Consider the following 22,100-nt stretch of genomic DNA (forward strand, 5'->3'; position numbering starts at 1 on the left):
CTTGCATGCTAAATTCCAAATTTTTGCCACGGCATGTTTCAGCGTGAAAAGTTGTCTATAAATGTTAAAGCAAATGACCAAATGTGTGCTAGGACTTTCAAAAAAGCCTAGCAAACTTGGCACGCTTGTACTTTCATATATGATGTGAAGATAAGTAGCCTCTCCATAAAGACTCCTAAAGATAAAACTACTGAAGATACTGAACTGAAATTTGGAATATAACCATCAAAGACGATATTGAATCTTCACACCAAATATCATTAGATTTGGAGATGGCTGAGTGGGGACACTCAGTCCCTTTGACATGGTATGACCCTACAGCATGTGTGGCTGTGAAATTTTGTAGGACGAAAGATTTTAAACTAGTGCATTACATAGTATCTCGGTTTGTTTCCAAAGATGACAATTCTAAAATGTTTGATTTCAGACTAAAACAAAATAGGTATTATTTCAGTGAAAATGTTATGTAATTGTGGGGCTCGGAGAGATATAGTAATAAGCCACAACTTCCACGAAATTGAGTTTTTCATGTTGCGGCATTCTTAACAATGTCTTCTTCACAATGTGTTGAAAAAGTTCCGTGTTACTGCAACAGGTGGCAGGCTATGGCGGAGTGCAGTTCTATGCTGTGCTATCTAGTGGTAGTTTCAGAAGGTACATAGTCACAAGCCACGGCAAAATGGCAGGTGGGTCAGGAACGTTTGAAGTGTCTTCGGATCTTCAACACATATTTGACACAGACAGTAGTGGAAGTGAAGAGCTTTACCATTTGGATCCTGACAGTGATGAATCTTGGCATCCATCGACCAGCAGTTCCAGCTCAGATGATGTTTCGGTAAGTATATAAAACGGTTTATTTCTGGTGATTAATTTCCTGTGGCTTTGTTTCTCTCAACATTGCCAACGCATTTGACAGCCATCCTGTGTGTTAATGATGAAACTCAATGGACGCATTTATATTACTGCTTAATGGTGCAATAATGTAGTTTCAAAGGCAAAAGCTGTATAAAAAATATTTTCTCATTATTAGCGAAATTTAATGTTTTGTGTGGCTTATGACTATATCTCACGCAAATTCTTAGACTATTTTGCTCTTCATATTATAGCTTGAAATAAGTAGAATAAATGAAGAATCGCCCGAAAAACCAAAGCCTTCACAAAAAAGAAAGTGAAATATTGATCAGTGGAAGAAAAATAAAGCAAAATGTCGACGAAATGCTGGTCAGCAGTATAAGTCTTTAAAAACCCACAAGACTGTTCAGGCTGTTACTATAGGAAGTCCCTGTACTTCTTTAAATAAATGCTTCACAAAACTGCTTGGGGAGGAAGAAAACACTTTTCATTCATTTTGGGACATAAGAAACTTTAATGCCCAGAATACTTACCTGATGAGCTGTATGAAAACAGAACCGAAAAAGCGGAGGTTTGTTCACTATTTAAATACAAATGGTTTAATATTTTGTATATTTATTTCATTTTGTTATATTTCTCATAATTTCTTTCAAAGCTTTCCAAAAAAGACTACCAAGAAAATATCATCCAGGGATGTTACATTTTCTTTTAATGTGAGGGTATGCAGAATACAAGTCATGATCTGCAAGGAAGCTTTCTTAAGGGTTCATGGCTTACAGATACATGCACGAAGAGAGAGAAATTTGCAACATCAAATGAAGCAGGGATTGGCAGTGTCAAAATAAGATGCTGTGCTCTAAGTTAGGGATGTACTCAAACTGAGTACTATACAAATATTTCTATTAGGAAGAGGATATAAGCTCATCTTTTTTTTTTCTTTCTTTCAGGAAAACATGGAAACTATCCACATAAATTTCAAGATGAAGCTGTACCAAGCGTTAGAGAATTTCTCAACGCCATACCGAAATATAACAGTCAATACAGTAGGAAACAGAACCCCAATAAAGTGTATTTGGATTATGATCTCACAATTGCTTCCTTTATTTTGAGATAAATACTCAGAATACTGCAAGGAAAAGCAGGTTCCTGCAGTATCTGAAAGTAAATTCAGAGAAATTTTCGTATCTGAATTTAACATAGGCTTCAAACTACCAAAATGTGACACCTGTTCAAAATGTGATGGATTTCTAATTACAATAAATAACCCAGAATTATGTGCAGAAGAAGTCACAGAAAGAAAACAACAATATGAACTGCATCTCAAAAAGGCTGACAGAGGACAAAATATGATTGTGTCTTTAACTACTCTGACTAAAGAAAATTCGGAAGAGCATCATGTGATAGCAATGGACATGCAGGAAAAGTTTGCCACACCTAAACTAATAGTTGGCCCAGCATTTTACAAGAGGAAAATATGGACATACAACTATGGTATCCATGGCTGTGGATCAAATAAGTGTTATATGTTTCTGTGGAGCGAGGAAGATGGAGGATGGGGTTCAGATGAGGTTGGGAGCTGCTTGTTGAAGTACTTGGAGATAATTAATCCTCAGACACAAAAGCTCCACGTAATCATAGACAACTGCAAGGGTCAGGCAAAGAATTGGACTATTATTGCTTTGGAAAGGTCCCTTGTTGCTACCAAAAGATTTGATTCTGTCCAGCATTACTTCCCTGTGGTAGGTCACACCATGCTACCTTGGGAACGTGATTTTGGTCGCATTGAACGGCATGCAAAAAACAGACGTCCAATAGTGTACACTCCAGATGAATGGGCAGAAGTAATAAAATCTGTGAGTCCAAAACATTTCATTGTAACTAAAGTGGAAAGAGAAGACTTCAGATGTTTGGAAAGCCTGAAGACATTGATCTCAAAACATACAGAATCCACGTCTGGAGATCCCCATCATTTCATTGAAGCTATTCAATTTAAGTTTGAGTCTGAAGATCCCTTCAAGCTAAGTGTAAAGCACTCTTATTCAGACATAGGAGCTTTTTTAGTGGTTATTCGTGTCAAAAAGAAAGGAAGGCTAGTTGAACCAGATCCATATCAGCTGCCAAGAAAGTACAGAAAGCCACTACCAATTAACCAGAAAAAAATTGATGGTGTATTGTCTCTTATGTCATAGATACGTGGGGCAAATAAAGATTTCTTTCGGTCATGTACTGGAAATAACGTGTACAATGATGAGATAGAGGAACTTCCTTGATGTAACTGTATCAATGAAAAAGTAATTTATACATCTCAGATACCTGATATGTATATATTACTGTGTAAAAATTATATATTCTGCTTGCTGTGTAAGAGTAGTTAAAATAAATCCTTACAAGTTTATACTTTATGTTTAAAACAGTTTTTCTGAGAGATATAGTCATAAGCCACCATTGACTATATCTTAATTAGAATCATTCTAAAATTAATATTTTATAGCATGCAGAGAGTTGACTATTTAACAACATGCTTAGCAAGTATTAAGCAAGTGTTTGCAGTATAAATAAGGTTTCTATTTTGTATTAAACATTTTCAGACCTCCGTGGAACTTTAAACTCGCTGTATCTCAAAACTAGTTCGATGTGGCTTATGACTATATCTCTCCGACCCTTCAATTATTGAACTTGACAAACTATGTGACTTATTAAATAATGAATTACAAGACAAACTATGTGACTTATTAAATAATGAATTACATAATAAATTACAACAAGTGTTGTGAAAAGATAACAGATTGAACAATAAAGTTTGATGAAATTTTCCAAGGGAGGAGCAGAACAAAACAATCTTATCTTTCTTTAATGGTCCAGTATTACAAGCAGGTAAGATATACAACTGAGAATAAGCAGGTAAGTAACACAGCTGCGATTATATAAAGGAAAAATTTTTAACAGGGCAAATGAAAATACAGGGTGTTTCAAAAAGAACATACGTATTACAAAGTATTAGTTTGTCAAAACCGCTGATCAGTGTGAAACGACTTGATTATTGGAGGAACAAATACATCGTCTAGTTTATATTTATTGTTGCTAGATGTCTGTTGTCTTCTAATTTCTGGTCTCTGTCACATATTGCAAAATGGCTACTTCGCAGAAGAAATAATTTTTTTGTAATTCTGCGGTTACAGTGCAAAGACCTTTTACACTGAGGTACCAAATTGAATTTCCGAAAGGACAGAACATTCGCAGGTGGTATCCAATGGCCCGTACAACAAGCGCCCACGATCCGGAGTCCGAATCTGTGGCACTCGCCTCGGAATGCCTCTGGCATGTGTTGGAAGCCAGGACGACTCCCAACGGCAGTGAGCCGTGGAGTGGCCTGCCACTGGCTGGCTATGGACCCAGTGTCGGCCTCTTGAACCAATGTGGATTGGAACGCTGGCGCCCCATCTGCTGCTGCGTGTAGCTGGTGGTGTGACACGCCCCGCCGTCCAGGAGAGCTGCCACACTTGAACGAATCTCATTAGAAACCCGCACCTATTTATACGCAGCTGTGTGCCTCCATTTTGCCACACAGGCCGCGCTTCATGTCATGTACTCACAACACACTAGGCTCTGTGGCCTCTATTCTACTTTGCAACTTTATGTGTATCTCACTGCAATCCGGCCCGCACCTGTCTGTAACTTGTGATTAGAATATTACACAAAACTAACTTTCCGTATCCTAAATGGTGGTGCTGCTACAGCAAGACAGTGACTCACACTTGACTACCCAAGTGTGTGAGTATCTGAATGAGCCGTTGGATTGCTCTTCAAACAGCCGGCGACTTACCACTTCTTAGCTGGCTACCACTTTCAACAGATTTGAAGCCCTGTGACTTCCTCCTGCGAGGTTTCATTAAGGACAACATTTATGCACCAACACTGCCACAGAAGAGATGAAGAACCAGATACATATTGCCATAACTCCTGTGACGATGAACATGCTTATCCGAGTTTTGGACGAATTCGAGTATCAATGTGATATTGTTCATGTCCCTGGTGGAGAAATACTGAACATATTTAATCTAAACTTGAGAGATTCTTAAATCTGTGTCCCAAGTTTCATAGTTGTATGTATTACGGTTTAATAAATATATGCATTTGAAATATGTATATTCTTTTAGAAACACCAGTATAATAAATTGTACAAAGAGAGAGAGGGGGGGGGGGGGGGGGGGGGGACGGGCCATGTGAGTAGGAATGATAAGTTACGACATGGTGTGGATGGGATTATCAATAGTATCTGCCATTAGAAATGGCGAGTAATAGAGCTGTGTCTGATTGTTCAGGACTAAACTTGGAGAAATTGACATAGTTTATTAATTTCCATTATTTCAGGGCAGTTTATCTTTATTTATGGATGTGATGTAGGACTTAATGTTGCATCTTGTATCTATAGTCTGGCTTGCAAAAGTAGTCTCTCCTATTCTAAGTTTCCAATTTCTATTGTGTTCCTTAAAGCGGGTGCATATTCCCCTGTCACACTTATAGAATTTTCCACAATTATGAATAATTTTGTATATTCCACTCATTTCCAAAGCTGGGGGTGCTGTCTTTACCGCTGGGTAAAAAGTGGCCAATAGAGTTACCTACATAAAATTATATTTTAAAATTCCTGGATTTAAGCTTTCTGGCCACAATCAGTGAATTTTTTCCCTAAATATAGAAACATGCATCATTTATTGAGGTCTTTGGGCAGTGAGATGAGAACTGGCTGAAGAAGTGAGGAGACTTGTTCTCTCTCTCTCTCTCTCTCTCTCTCTCTCTCTCTCTCTCTCTCTCTTTTTATGCATTTTAGAGTCCACCAAGCCAGGGTTTTTGCCATTCTTTGAAGCTGTTTGTTTGTTTGTATTTAATTCACTTTTGAAAGTTGTCCTCACTCATGGGGATGGGTGGGATCTGCAGGTACTCCAATGTCTGTAGTGATAGTTTTCTGTAGTTTACAGGGGAACTAGATGAACTACCGTAAGATAATGGAAATCAATGAACATATCAATTTCCCCAACTCATTACTGAATGATGAGACACAGTTCTCTTACTCAGCACTTCTAATGGTTGATATTACTCATCATCCCATCTAGACCATGTTGTAAATTACCCCCCCCCCCCCCCTACTCACATACACAATTTCTTCTGTCTAATCTCAATTAATACATCTTAACCTACTTTTAATATTGGATCTGTTAAACATAAGATTATTTTGTTCAGCTACTTCCTAGGAAAATGTCACCAGAGTTTATTGTTCACTTCATTTCCTTCTCAGAATAATTGTTGTAATTTGTTATGTAGTTCATTATTTAATGAATCATATTTTGTCTCAGTTCAATAATTTTACATAACATCTGATGATAACACAATAGCTGAAAACTGGTTTGTAAAATAATAAATATTGTAAAACATTATACCAGTGTCGTGTGTTTCATGCAGAATAAATTACTTGTTGTCCTCATCCTACTTCAATCATGAGCCCTTAGATCACCAGTGAGGTGACAGATGTGGACGACAAGTATACTGCAGTATTTGCTATGCAGGAAAATTAATGGCTTCTCTCTGTAGCTTCTGTACCCTGATTTCTTAAGTGCCCTGGTGCTATGTAAAATAACTTATTTTTCTCTGCCTCTGTACGAGGAGAAGAGAATCAGGCATTGCTTAGGTTCTGTTCTTTGGAAAGTAAATGTGCTGATTAGCATGGAGAGTATTAGTGAATTTTAAGCATAATTATGAGCAATTTTGTGACAAACTTCTCACCAGTGCCCTCAAGGTTACAAGCAATTCTGGATCTTAACCTGTAAATGTCTCGTGTCAATCCTGATACTCTTGGGGAATATCACTGTGGGAGTTCAACCATTCAGACCCATTTATATGAACTGTGACATTGCTGCAGTACACAGCTAGAATGTTATAAACCATGGAATTTAAGAAATGTAGTCCGGTATATTGTTATTCCTAAGCACAGTAAATCTAAAAAAACTGGCTAATGACAAGTGAGAATATTAACATGGTCTGTATCAACTGTTACGAAATACACTTAATAAATGATTAATGCCCTTATAGCTTTACTTTATATAATTTTGCTCCACTTTAGGGCACAGCAAACAGTAGTATGGAATAATCACAACTGCTCTGTCAACAACAGACTACAGCCATGAGGAACTGTGCTGTTGTTGGATGGCAAGCAATGGTACATCAGCCTCGGCAAAGAGGTACGGGGTCAAGCTAATCTTATATGACTTTGTGGATAGCCTAATCTTCTCACAGTGAACAGCATCATGATTGTGACAAGTGGTAGTTTGACAGTGTTGTAGACCATGCAATCACAATCAAGCGGGCACCTCATCAAAGTCTTTTAGAAATGTAGCAGATGCATTTAGTCTGTTCCCCATGACTGGTGGCTACTGAATTTGAAAATACTTAATATAGCTTCTCATCAAAAGGTCAGAAATCTCATTCAAATTTTAAAATGAAGTGTTGCATTCCTCTTTCAGGGAAAAAGACAGGGCATTGTATACAGAAAACAATTCAACTTTCTTTTTTGGCTGCTAAAGTGTGCTTTTCTAGATATAGTTGTCTCCTTAGTGTATTTTCCTGGCCTCAGGCAAGGTGGAACCAAGCTCACTCATAAAGTAGTCACAACTGCACACCTTTTCAGAATACATATTCCAGCTGCCCCTCTCTGTGGTGGTAGAAAATTGGATTCTGGTTTTGATTGTAAGCAGAATAAGTGAAGTATTTAGCCACTGCCTGGGCAATGTAATTAGGTGTAAGATAAAATCTGTTTGGGCTTCCAGCTGCATCAAGTGCTTCTTATGACAAGTGGTAACAAACTGCCTTGTAGTTGCTGCCATTTTTACATAACCACAGTACTGGTTGGTAACACCAGCAGTGTGCAGGTCATTGCCACCCAGTGGCTACATTCCACACAGCACTAAGATAGAAACCACTTTTTTGTCTTTGTAACTTTTTAAATTAGTATCAAATCATCTGATACATTCGCAATAAAGACAGAAGTTTGCAGCTAAACATGACATGGGACCTGGCCACCAAAAATTTATAACACGGGAGGTAGAGATGGGATAAAAAACACTGCCTATATAGCGGACTGAGCACCAGTGACATCACAATTAGCACCACTACTATACAGGGGGGACATTAATAAAAGTGACAAACTGCAGGGACAGATTCCTGACTGGAAATTGAGGAAAAAAGGTTCTATGAACCCCTGTCGAAAAATATATTGTTGCCGCAGTAGATGCCACTGACAAATGAAAGTTCCTCTGACCATGTGCTATGTGATTGATACTACTGTAAACAGCAGAACGATTCAGTATTGATGCCAGGAACAAGCCAAGGTGGTGATGGTGTATGCCGAAACATATGGAAACTGTCAAGAGGCAGCACGGCTATACCAGGACGAATACCCTCACAGACACTAGCCACATCACACAACATTTCAAGTCCTTTTTGGCATTTGTGTGATAATGGGTCCTTTCAGCCAGAGGAAAATGTAGGGAGCCTGTGGACTGTGTGTACACCTGTACTTGTTTTGATATAGCCATACTGCCTCTCTTCTATTTCCATCTCCCTGACCATACACAAACACCATCTCAGCTTGTTCCTGACATAAATACCCTACATTTTAATCCATCCAGCCCCGAAAGAAATCTCTCTCAGAAAACTCTTCTTGCAGCTGACAATTTAACAGTGCTTATGAAAACTAAAATCAGTTTTGTAAGATAATGTTTGTGCTTTTAAAACTGCACTGAAGGAAAACCACTTTCTTACACTTTTAACTTTATTTAGAATTTTAACACTTCCAGTAAATCATCAGAAGTCGCACATTTTTATGTTTCGAGTTGTGGCCGTAGACATTTAAAATGCATTCCTCCTTATTTTAAGCACACTTAACTGTAGTGGTCCATGTTGTTATTTAACATGGCAGCATGTCCCAGTTCTTCCTGCTATACTGATGAAAGATGTCATGCAGAAAGATAATTTTAACTAGTTGTATATTAAGAACAATCCATTGTCTGTGAATTTTCTGCAGGACAGAATGTGAGCACAGGACATCCACAAGACCTGACGATGAGCAGGTGTCTTTACCTTGCAAAGGAGAAGTTGTTTACGCTTTGCAGTCGTGCTTAGGGGATGCTGTAGACTCAAGAGAAGAAGGGGCCCGACAACAATGTCTAGCCCCAGAGCAAATGAAGTTATATTATGTAACCTATTACTTACTATCTCGTTATCTGATGACTTATCATATCTAGACTGGCTACAAGTATATAAAAGGCAACTGTAAGAAGATGTTCTAGGTAAGCAATATTATGAACAGCATCTGGGTGACAGAGCTCTTCATGAAGTAGGTACCCTCAGGAAGGCAAACGTAAGCCTGAGTAAGGTATACCACTTCATGCCCACTACTGTGCACACTTCAAAGTACTGCTGCATATGGAAGCAACAAGCATATGGCATGAATTCAATTTTTCAGATGTTATTACATTTTAGGACACTGTTGATACGTAATGTCTTTGATATGTACGAGTGGAAAAAAAAGAAAAAGCTAATGCGAGTTAAATATGAGGACGATGGTGGACAAGTCATTGGCCCTCCTCTACCAATTGACTGGGAAAAGTCAGATTTAAGATTCCATGCTTAGCCACCAAGTGAAAATGTGCTGCACATCTACCTTGCTGCAATCACATAAATAACCAAAATGCTAGTGGGATATCTAACAATGCTGTCAACCATGTTTGAAAAATTCAAGAGTACCATTCAGCATTTGTTTATCAAACATAAATCAGCTATAGCTATATTGTTGATGAGTCTACACCGAGTGTTTATTCTCCAGGAATGCTGAGGTTAACAAAGAGGGTTTTCTTTTGACCAGTAGTGAGCATTGTGATTATTTTCCTTGCCATTAGGTACGAAAAAGGCTTCATCAGAGCACTGTAATGTTGTTTAGGATGCAAAAATGATTCTTGTCTGGGTATCTTCCCTTAATGCCCAATGAACATATATGTGATAGGGACATAACAACTATCATGCAGCCAAGAATTTTTTCGTGGTGGATTTGTTGTACTGACTGTTCTCGGTGCCCTTTTGTCACATATTCATAGAAGAATTAATGCAATAAATGCACCATGAACAGGTAACATGTAGCACTATCCAAACAGTTCTGTTTACTATTCTCTCTATAAAAAGATGCCACTCAAGGTTTGTAGCAGTATATAGTTCATAGCAGTGATCTTCTATCATTTCTAACACATCATCTGATTTGTTTGTTATTTTGGTGGTCAGCTGCACCTGGCTACTAGAACGAATCTGCACCTCCACTTGTTGAAACCTTGGTGTGACCAGTGTGGATGATCTATATCTCTCTCCATAAACCAATGTTGCTTGTAGGTGACTCTGGCAACATTTTCTGAGTACCAGTGCTGAGTTTCCAGGGGTACACTTGGGAATGCGTCACCTTTAACTTTTTGAATCCTCAGAGGGGGAAGTAGCTACATTTTATTTATATTAACAGGCAGAAAAATCATCCATCAATGACATTATTAGCAGAAACAGGTAATGATATTAGATTTTGTCTATATCTGGTGCATTTGTAAATTGTATGTTGGAATTACTTTTAGGTGTCATAACAGATACTCTCAAAGTATTTTTTAAAGATGGCCAGAATTCTAACATACAATATTATTGAAATATTTCAACGTGTAAATGTTAAGAGCCACGCAAATGTTATTATATATAAATCTGAATCATTTGCTTACTTTACGGTGTGTGTTAAAAGTGTGTTATAATTTGTTCCAGCAATAATTTGTAAACATTAGACAATGGCAACAGGTCACTACAGAGTACCACTTAACTTTCTTGCAGAAAACCAGCACTGCTGGGTACTATACATAAATCAAACACATCTTTGTTAGTAAATTCCATTACTGAATGAAAATCATAAAGTGAAAACCACCACAGAAACCTTTGACAGTATATCACCACCACAACAACTAGTTGGATTTGGTATTGGTACTAGCAGTGAGGAGATGCAAGTTATGCCCTTTCTATACTGCTAATTTTACTCCATGTTATCCTTTAAATTGTGAATTTGAGTTTATTTTCCAGCAGTTTCCAGGTATTGTAAGGTTCATCACTATACTAGTCCTCTTTTCTACCCACAAAGGATCGAACACATTGTTTCTGACTAGTACCTGTACTATAATTCAGCAGCACCTTATACACTGTCTAGTCACATTATTGTGACCATTTGTCAAAAGCGTGAATAACTCCCTCTTGCAGTGAGGTCCACTGTGAGGAGTGCAGAAAGTGTGTCAATGAGTTTCTGGTAGACAGGGATGTGGAGCCTTGCCAGTTCCAGTTCCGTGGCCTGTTGTGCTAGGTTTCTCAATTGAGGATCCACTGCTTGAACAGCCCAATGGAGGTGGTCTAATAGACTCTCAAATGGATTTAAATCCAGAGAATTTGGTGGCCTGTGGAGTACTACTCTTTGAACCATGCGCATGCACTGCGAGCTGTGTTACATGCTGCATTGTGTTGCTGGTAGGTGCCATCACACCAAGGGAAAAAAAACTGCATGTAAGGGTGGAAATGGTCCCCAAGGATAGATGCATACCGGTGTTGATCCATTGGGCCTTCCAGAATGATGAGTTAACCCAGGGAATGTCATAAAAACATTCTCCCAGACCATAACACCCTCTCCTCTGGCCTGGAGCCTTCTCACAATTGTTGAAGGCTGTTTGCTTTCAGACGTTTCATGCTGTACACGTCAATAGGCTTCTGTCCAGTGGAGGATAAAATATGATTTATTTGGAGAGACCACCAGTCACCACTCAGTAGATACCCAGTTGTGGTATTGGCACGCAATTCCAACCTCCATTGCCAGTGAAAAGCAGTCAGAATAGGTGCCTGGACTGTGCACCTGCTACAGAGGCCCATATGCAGCAGCATTTGCTGAATGGTCTTTGAGGAGACACTGTTGATAGCCCCTTGGTTCATATGGGTGGTCAGTAGCTCATCAGGTCACCCATACACATCTCTGCAGCCATCATCCACCCTTGTCATCTATAGCCCGTGGTGCACTTGGCACCGGTTTTGGATTGTGCCATTTTACCATACATGATATACTTTAACTATGGTAGCGAGTGAACAGTTTACACACTTAGCCATTTCAGAAATGCTTCCTCCCTTGCCCAAACACCAATGGTCATGCACATTTGGACATCAAATAAATTGCTCTGTTTCTGCATTATGACAATGAGGACACTGTTTCCCGTGTCCCCCCCCCCCCCCCTCCCCCCAGGACACTTTATATGCCCTAGACTCCTAGTAATACTATCTGTGAGCGATTAGTGCATGTTAATGTGGAACAGAGGTCGTGGTCCCATTAATGAGACTGGACCATCTATAAGGTACTCAATGCATCAATTAATGTAATGTCTAATTTTAGCTTTCAACATTTGACATAAACAGATAGCATGGTTCTTATATTTTACAACTTCGTGTCCAACAGTTCTTAAAATAGTCTGGTAACTTTAACCTTTAGTGTTGGAAGTTTTACACTATTTTAATGAAAAAATCTGGTTTACTGCAATCTGTCAACAAGATGCATATCTTCTAAGTGAGGAACAGAAAATTATTCTTTTGGACATTAACAGCAACTGAGTCAATTTGTGGACAAGGAAAGGCACTTTTATTAGCATGACAAACTGTAAACAGCAATAAGGCATGGGTCTATCACTATACATCATAACCCAAGAGAGGGAGAGGATGGGGGTGAGGTAATGAATGATTATAATGCTGCAAGCTGTTGATCACTGTGGTACTACCACATTATGTGAGACCAGTAATTAATTCAGAGCAATCTGCTTTCTTTGCATGTTTGGTGAATCTGCAAAAAGCAAACTTGAAAAGCAATAATCTCCAGGAATTTCACTTGACAGCTATTTAATTTTACCCATACAGTCCAGATTCATTTCCATGACTTCCACAAGTTTTGCTCACTTGAGGAAACATTATGTGGGTAAATAATCATGGATAATCAGAGATGATGTAGGCATTGAGCTGTTGGTGTACCACTCTTTTTTTTTTTTTCAATCACAGGATCAAGATGCTGCCATTCTGATGGGTAAAAGCATTTTTGTAGAAAGTAAATGTGGAGAAAAATGGCATACTGCCTTGGCATTTTATTTGGCAGCAGTAAATGTATTGAAAAAACCTCCAGTTCAAATCTGAACTATCAGTCATTTAGTGCTTAATCTACTACTCAAAGAAAGACTTTCAGCAATAGCAAGACATGCTTTGGTGATTGTACCAGGATGCTTCGCCTGCAGACAATGCAAGTCTGCTATTTCAATTGAATGTTTCGAGGATCTTGTGAGCGAATATACACATTTTTATTTAATATATAGCTTTATTTGTTAATACAACAATTTACATATTACATAACATTAACATGAATAATTGGAATCTGGCATAACATATTCTCTGTTTTTTCGTTGAAAGTGAAAGTATTTTTTCGGGGCATCAATCTGCAACATTGCTGGTTATGTCTCTTTCACAAACTTCAGTCATCTGAAAATGGTTTCATGGTTTGCCTGAGTTTTGGTATCCTTGGATTATCTTTAACTGTTTTGTAAACAAAACATTTTCTGTGTCAACTTTCAGAAAATTTTGAAATGTGTGGTGATATTTTGGTGTCTTTATGTCAACTAGGCTTGTCCCAATAGGGTTGCATATGTTTGCTGTAGACTGAACATTACTGTGTAGTGCGAGTGACCCTATGGTCAAGCTGTTGCTGTCTGGAAATGGCTGAAAGTTAAGGAATAAATTTTGACAATATAGTCTTTGGAAAGCAGTGACCTAATGCTATATTTAAGTTAAAATGAACAGTTTGGATCGGAATAATATTTGCTTATTAACCAGTTTTGGCTTATGTACAAGTCATCTTCAGAATATTTGGTCCCCTTTGGCTGGTGGTGGTGGCTCGTCAGATTTCTCAGACATCCGTATGATCGCAGTATCACGAGAAGTCCAAAGAGCCACCAGCACCAGCCATAGGGGGCCAAATATTCTGAAGATAACTTGTACATAAGCCATAATTGGTTAATAAACAAATATTATTGCAATCTCGACTGTTCATTTTTAAGTTAAAAGTTAGGGGTCCTGATGGTAGTAACAGTGAAGCTATTAAGAGATGTTTGGTTCATTATTCTGAGAATTTTCCTTCTACATCTACACACACACTCTGCAAACCACCTGGAAGTGGTGGAGGCTACCCTGTACCACTACTAGTCATTTCATTTCCCATTCCACTCACAAAAGCCCTTCTCTGTATTACTTAGATGTCTTCCTTTAATCTGACATGGTGCTGGTCCCAAACACTCTCACAGCACTCAAAAACAAGTTGCTCTAGCGTCCTACATGTGTTCTCCTTTACAGATAAACACCCTTTCCTAAAACCCTAACAATAAACTGAAGTTAACCATTCGCCTTCCCTACCACAATCCTGACGTGCTCATTTCCTCTCATATCACTTTGCAACATTATGCGCAGATATTTAAACAAAGCGCCTGTGTCAAGCAGCACAATACTGATGCTCACTCGAACATTGTGGGTTTGTTTTTCCTACTTATATACATTTTTTTTCCTACATTTAGAGCTAGCTGCCCTTCATCACATCAACTTAAAATTTTGGCAAAGTCATCTTGTATCCTCCTACAGTCACTCACCTTCGATGCCTTCTTATACACCACGGCTTCATCACTAAACAACCACACATTGCTGCCTACCCTGTCTGCCAGATCATTTCTGTTAATAGTGGTCCTATCACACTTCATTGGGGCACTCCCATGATACCCTTGCTACTGATGAATAATCCATCGAGTGGGTTCTATTATTTAAAATGGCTTCGAGCCACTAACCTATCTGGGAACCTATTTCACGTCCTTGTACCTTTATTAATAGTCTACAGTGTTAAATGCTTTTTGTGGAATCTCCCTGTTGGCCTTCATCCACAGTTCACTGTATGTCACATGAGAAAAGGGTGAGTGGGTTTTTGCATGAGGAACGTTTCCTAAAACCATGCTGATTTGTGGGCATGAGCTTTTCAGTCTCTAGGAAATGTATTATATACGAACTCACAATATGTTCTAGAATTCTGCAGTTGTTTGTGGGTACGTTCTGTTACTGTTCTTATAGACAGAAATCACCTGGGCTTTTTTCCAGTCTCTTGGAACTTTGCACTGGGTAAGAGATTCACAAAAAATGCAAGCTAAGTAAGAGGCCAATGCCATAATGTGAAATTTAAAACTTGGCTTTCATTTTGCAATCTTCTACTGCCACACCAACAGGTCAACAAATGACACCACGGAAGCCATAGACCCATTTAGTGCTTTTACATAGAGGCAAAATTTTCTCAGATTCTCAACCAGATCTTTTGCTAAGGTATGGGAGTGGTAGATGCTTATGCTGCTCATGTAGATCCATTCAGACACATAAATCTCTAACGACCATAGCCTGTCATTATTTGTGCATTATTCTCTTTTGAACCAAGAGTGCAGCACCATTTGACTCATCATTTTCCGAATTTCATTGTTTTTTTCTCTCCTTAATCCACTAACCTGGGCATACTTGTCTAGGGCATGATTTACAATCTATATAAACTTTGACCATAATTCTTCTATGTTCTTGTTACTGCTTATTTTCTCTTTCTAACAGAAGCCCTCTCCTAGCCTTCTCAACTTATTTATTAACTTTCGTAACCATAGTCTCTATGATGACATCATGATCACTAGCCCCTGTCTATATATTGATGCCAGCAGTAATGTCCATCCTTTTTGCAGCTTCAAGGTCTACGATATTTCCAATGTGTGTGGGTTGCCAAACTAGATGGTCAAGATAGTTTTTGGAAAATGTGTTCAAAAGTCTTGCAAGACTGACTCTCTGTACCCCCTGATTGAATACATAATGTCCCAGTCTATGCTCAGTAGGTTCAAGTTGCCTTGAATGAGTCTTGCAGGATCTGGCTAATTCTGCACTTATTTGGATTACCATAGAACTGACACATTGGAATCAAGTGGCCTGTAAATATCTCAGAGCTTTCTACTTCAGATTTCAGCCACCTCTCAATCCCTAGAATTGTTTGAGCATGAGAATTTTTCTGGAAGGCAGTAGATTTGGAAACTTTGTTGCAATTACTATGACAGTTTACTGATAAAATTTTGGTCTGATTTTGCTATCTGTGTATCAACTGGTGAATGTTCATCAGAGTACCTCAAACTACTCCCTAGCCTAAGAAACCCACTCCAGAAGTACTCTGCTAGCCAAGCAGCTGTTTGCTTTGTGTAGTGCACCCCTGACCTATAAAGGGGAGCCCTATAATTCCCAATTTAATAATGAAGGTCCAGAAATCTGCAGCCAGTCTGCTGAGTTCCCATGAGCTATAAAAGCAAAGCTTGTGGTACAATGCTCCCAGATGTCAGTTTCTCTACAAACTTCAAGCTGGAGGGAATTCAGAGGGTTGATGACCTTAAGGTTACCATTAGCAGTTATGGCTCAGTTGATTACTTTCAGGTGGCATTATTCTTGCTGACAGGTAGTGAGCAGAAGTGTTAAGCCACTGTGCCTGTTATTGGTGCTGAGGGAGTCTGGTTTCCATTTCGTTTTTCAGTAGTTGTCCTCTAACTGCCATTCTCCGATGTGGATCTTGGTAATCTACCAGTATGTGGACTTTTTTTTATATAGTAATGGAGACAAATGAAAGTTCACCATATATTTGTCTTGATCACAATATTAAAATAAAAAAGTACATAACCTGTTTGAATTACTGAGCAACCCTCTTCAGTTCTACTGAAAGAAGAGGGGAAATAGTTATCAGAAGGGATAACATCCCCCTTACTGACAATCATTTACCTCTTCTTTTTGGGGATCATTGTTCAACAAGTGACACTGCTTATCTAACTGCTCCATTATATTGTGTTCAAAGTAAGTAAGTTTATAAATTTATTTTGGATCATGTCTCCTTAAATGGCAGTTACGTGTTACAAAAGAAGAAAGTTTGAAAGGGACTGGCAGGAGCTACTAGTAAGTGTAGCAGGTACTTGTAGAAAAGTGCAGCTGTAAGGCTGTGTGAAAATTTTTTTGAAGTTTTCATGTCTCTGTGAATCGGTAATGTGGTGTATTTCAGCAGGAAGTTGATTAATCCTAGTCCTCCCTCAACCAGCTTCAACTTGAAAGCAACATATGGCACCATACAAATTTTCTTCACATCAGCCAATATTCAGCATGCTCTATGGTTCTGCAAGTCTCTTTTGGGACACTGATGACCTGTGTCATCTATCACAATTTGGATAGTACACATATTTATTTAATTTTACTTTCTGTGCTAGTATGAGATTGCTGTTGAAATTTGAGCCTGTAGTCACTCAACATCATCTCAGTATAAGGCATCTGCTTCATTACATTAAATTACAGAACCTATATTTCGTCAACATTCCAGGAAACATTGGAGATTCAGTGCTTCACACTAATTGTTTTCTTGACTTGTTAATGTATGTCCTATACTAAATACGTCTTTCTCTTACAAGATTTGATCAAGAGGACATGTCTCGATAATTTTCTTAGAAGGCAGTAGGGTGTTACAGCTAGCTAATAATCCGAACTATTAGAAGTTTTTCTGTCTATATTTTAATGACCCTAGAAGATGCAGAAGAAGTAAGTGTCAACCCAAGCAAAGGCACAATACGTAGACAGGCAGAAGAGACACATGTGATGCTTACTGCTTCCGTAAGTATCTTGGACACCTTGGGCCACAAGTAGTTATTTTTAACAGACCAGTCTACAGCACAATTGACACAAGGCTCACCAGACCAAACCCTGTTCCATTTCAGCTGCTTAAAACACACAATTTTGAACCATCCAAAGGGCTCATGCAAGTAACATGATGTCATGATTATGAAGAGCAAGGTCAAGATTCCAAGACACACGAAACAGTCCCAAGTTTAAGACATCCTTAGCACTCTATACCAATGTGCTGCATTGGCTTAGAACACCAGTGAATGTGTAAAACAATAAATAAAACATACTCCAAATGTGCTCAACAAACATCGCAGCAACAAGGGACAACATGTAACGGCTTTGAGCAGGCAAATAGTTCAAGGTAGAAGAAATATTAGTGTTTTCAGTCCAATCAGAACTGGGATAATTAGACACAGAGCACAAATCTGAGTTGGACACAAGCTTGATACAATATTGATTGCTGCCTTGCTTAAGGAATCATCACAATTCGCTTGAATCGATTTACAGCAACAATAGAAAATCTAAATCCAGATGCTTAGGCAATGATTTGATTCCTGCTTCTCCTGAATAAGAGCTTCATAACTTAATCACCGTACCATCCAACATCACTTGGTACACAGAGTCCAGTACAAGTCTAGATTAAAATTACAAACATACCTAATACCTTAGTACATAAAGGAAGAGAGTGGAGGCATGCTGAATGAGATAAGATGTTGGGAGGTTTGCTAACAGTGTTTCTGTTATTAAAAATACCTGCCACCACAAACACAGAAAAAGATGGGCGTTAAAGGAAAGGCAGTGAGATTAAAGTCCCAGAGAAATTTATGTAATGAAAACGTATTAAATAATTCTAGTAATCTATAATGTACTGAACCAGTCACAGTACTTTAACATGCAACCTTGTGTTTGGAGTTGTGTTGCATTTCCTTACCTTATACGGGCATTGTTCCGAAGTTCTACACTTTTCGGCAATATCATTAAAAGAACTAAAATAATATGGAATGTGCTCGTCGGGAAGATTAATATTCGAGAAATTGTATGTTACGCTGGCGCGTATAACAACACTAATAATAAAACAGTGTTGGATGTAAACAGATTCCCACGACGTCTGTCAACAAAAACAGAATGCCATGAATATTTTTGAGTGCAACGCATAACACATTTGCTTCTACTGTTACTGCTGACAGTCATGCATGAACATTAACGAAGAGATAAACTTGTGCCATACCATTCTGTATGGAATGAATTTTTAAAGGTTCTATACAAGAACTACAAAATTGCATTACAAATATATCACAAAATACTGCCGATATCACAGCTAAAATGCGCTCGCGCGGTTAAAAGATTAAATTATATAAATTGACACATGACAGCACACCGCACTAAACCTATTATGGTATTTATTTTGAATTGTGACACAAGAAATACATGTGGTCGATATACCACAGTGTTTCACTTTGTCGATTACAGTGATCTCTAGAGATGACTAGTCGATACGCGAAATGACACGCTGTATCAGCTGTAAATTCTGTATAAAATATTATATGGATTCCAGCTAGTCGCCAAGTCTTGTTCAGTTTTATTGATTTCAGCTATTTATCACTACCATTGATATTAATCTCTCACATTTTCATTTGTGCGAAAATTAAACTTGGGCACAATTCCTGGGGACACCCATTTGAAAACAGATGAGCATTTCAATTTATGCTTTGGTATCCTAAATTTCAGTTTTGTTTTATTCATGAGTGTTTGTACACTAACTTTGGAGCTACTGATTGTCGTGCATTCGCATCTTGCACCGAAACATTTTTCAGATGTCATAACGTGAGGTACACGAACTTAGTGATTTCAAACGTTGAGTAGAACTTAGTGATTTCAAACGTTGAGTAGAATATTGTCAGTTTTCCGCAACAGCTGCAAGATGATAATACAAGCTAGAAATACTTGGCTTTTACTGATAAAGAAAAGATACCACTGCATATGCAACAATGCTATGTCCCTACGATATGATTCCTCTTCATTGGTTTTAGAGGGAAGCACTCAATGCTGCGGGAAGCACCAGCTTGAGCAGATGATAGGCGCTGACAAATTGGCTCACTATGCACCCCCATATCATTTACTGACAGCATCTCATATTCTGTTCATCCATCTGTCGAACAGCAATCGACAATGCGCAATGCATCTGATGGGAAAAAATTAAGAGTCCTTACTGAAGAGAAGCACAAAATGATATTTCACTAAGAAAATTATTTGTTTTTTAGGTAACGCATGGTAGTAGGGCTGTGACAGTTCTGGGCCAGCAACCACTGTAACCATATTTCCTCTACCCTTGCCCATCCCCTCTCTCTCCCTTCCACCTACCCTCTTCTCCCTACCACTTCCCACATCCCACTTTCCTGTTCCCTGGTGGGAGGTTAAAATTTTGGCGTGAAAGTAGGTCAGTTGGGCTACCTCCACTAACAAAACCCCCTCCCCTCCTCCATCTGTAAATTGGCGGGAAAAAGATTCAGTTTGATCTGAGTTGCTGGATAGGAAATATATGTCTTAATTTTGTGTACATTGCTTCCCTCCCCTTCCCCATCTGGAAATTAGCGGGGAAGGACTCAGTCTGTGCTGGGATGCTGCACAGGATGGATGTAAGACTATATTTTGTATGTATTGTTTATTTAAACAATTTGAATTGTCATAGGCAGTACCTTCATCAAGTGTTCTTCATGATGTCCAGAGACCAGTTGACTTAGTTTACAAACCAGCCACCACAGGGTGCTGTCGTCCCTCCCCCCGCCCGTGATGTAATCCAAGACAGCAGTCTGGGGGAAAATGGTGGGAAAAGGGTTCAGTCTATCTAGTTGCTGGACTGGGAAGACAGACATAATTGTGTACTTTGTTCAATGTATGAGATGTCTGTACTGGAGAAGGAGGAATTTATTAGCATCTGAGGACTGTGTCAATCGCATTGACATTTGGTGAAGACGAATACATTTCATGAAATAATGAATATGGTCTAAGTTACGCTTCGCAACTCATACTGACAAATGCGTGCGCTGTAAATGTACATCATTCAATAAACATCCAGTCAGCCAGTTTTCCATAGAGGCAAGACGTTCACCCACTCTAGTGCAGGGTCTCTTCCAGAGGGCCCAGAGACTCGGGCAAGCAACACGTCGGAGCTTACGCCATGTAAACGTGGTAGCTACTAAGCACTTCCTGTCGCATTGGAAATAACCGCAGCTTTCCTCCACCCCATCCTGGGCTCACCGATACCATCTGTCGTTGTACGAAACTGCTTCAGGAGTTATTGCATCTGGTGTTGCGGAATATTTTCTCGTACATTAAGTTGAAGACTTCAAAGGAACTAAATGTACCACTGCACAAAGATAGAGAGAGATAGCCTTGCAGATGACGTGAGAATATTTAAACAATTACGCGTTCTACTCCAAGGAATAGCGACACTGCCACACTCGAACATAGACTCTAAAAATATCATGGCACGCTTGTGAAACCGACCCTGTGACACTTTGGGTGATTTGTGGGAAATACATTTGTCTTTGAGCTCATGCTGCTTCAGGAGTTACTAAATCCAGTGGCGTATGTCTCTAAACGCACTTTCAAAAGTATCGCTGCACACTAGTTTGCCTCTAATAAGTGCATGAACTATTGCTCTGCAGTGTCTTTTATTCCAGGAGTAATGTAATAAAGTACCCATGAGAGCTTGTATGAAGTCTAGGAGCTATGGGAGAGGTGTACAGTTGTGTTGGCTGGTCTTGAGACGTACCTGGATAGATTAGTCGCCAAAAACGATGCACAGTATTCTGTGTTTGCAACGTATACCGCCACACTTGAAGGATGACCCTGAAAAAGATGTCTGCGCACTTGTTAAACGTCCATGTAACACTTAACAAGATTTGTGGGAAACAAATCCCGAAACCGATATCATTTACAATATATGGTTTTACACACCAACACGATGATATTTGGACTTCGAAATATATATCTCTATAGCTCTAAACAGGACGCTCACCACTTTTCGAGTTTTAGCTGCTTGCTTGAAGGCGCTGCCAGAGAGAGCGAAAGAAGTCCTACAGCTGCTATGGTGTTCATCACTTTTCTCAAATGGTGAGTTGGCTTAGTTTATACTTGCTGCTGTTGGAGTCACAGGCATTAATCTTTCCTCAGTTCTCGAATCACAGTCTAAGCACAAATGGGAAAATCAGAGCAATTAGATTAGATTAGATTAGTTTTTCGTTCCATAGATCCATGCTGAAGAGATCCTCGTGGATGTGGAACATGTCAACTTTTTTTTTATAGCTGAAATAACAATACTAATAGTATGAATATATACAATACATAATTAGTTTCTATTAAAAAATTCATCAATGGAGTAGAAGGAGTTGGCCACTAGTAAGTCT

The 22,100-nt window shown here is 38.9% G+C and overlaps 1 protein-coding gene across 2 annotated transcripts in view; it reads right to left on the reverse strand.

Moving 5' to 3' along the window:
• The window catches only part of LOC126335372 (EGF domain-specific O-linked N-acetylglucosamine transferase), a 137,519-nt gene extending 118,357 nt beyond the window's left edge, over nt 1-19,162 (reverse strand). For both annotated transcript variants that reach the window (XM_049998581.1, XM_049998580.1), the window contains exons 1-2: nt 18,920-19,162; nt 18,623-18,799 (exon numbers count right to left, since the gene is read on the reverse strand). In XM_049998581.1, the coding sequence (XP_049854538.1) occupies nt 18,623-18,799; nt 18,920-18,922 (180 nt within the window). In that variant the 5' untranslated portion in view covers nt 18,923-19,162. The remainder of the gene's footprint in view (nt 1-18,622; nt 18,800-18,919) is intronic.
• Between the last annotated feature and the right edge of the window lie 2,938 nt (nt 19,163-22,100).

This window comes from Schistocerca gregaria, chromosome 2 (genome assembly GCF_023897955.1).
Source record: "Schistocerca gregaria isolate iqSchGreg1 chromosome 2, iqSchGreg1.2, whole genome shotgun sequence".
NCBI lineage: Eukaryota > Metazoa > Arthropoda > Insecta > Orthoptera > Acrididae > Schistocerca > Schistocerca gregaria.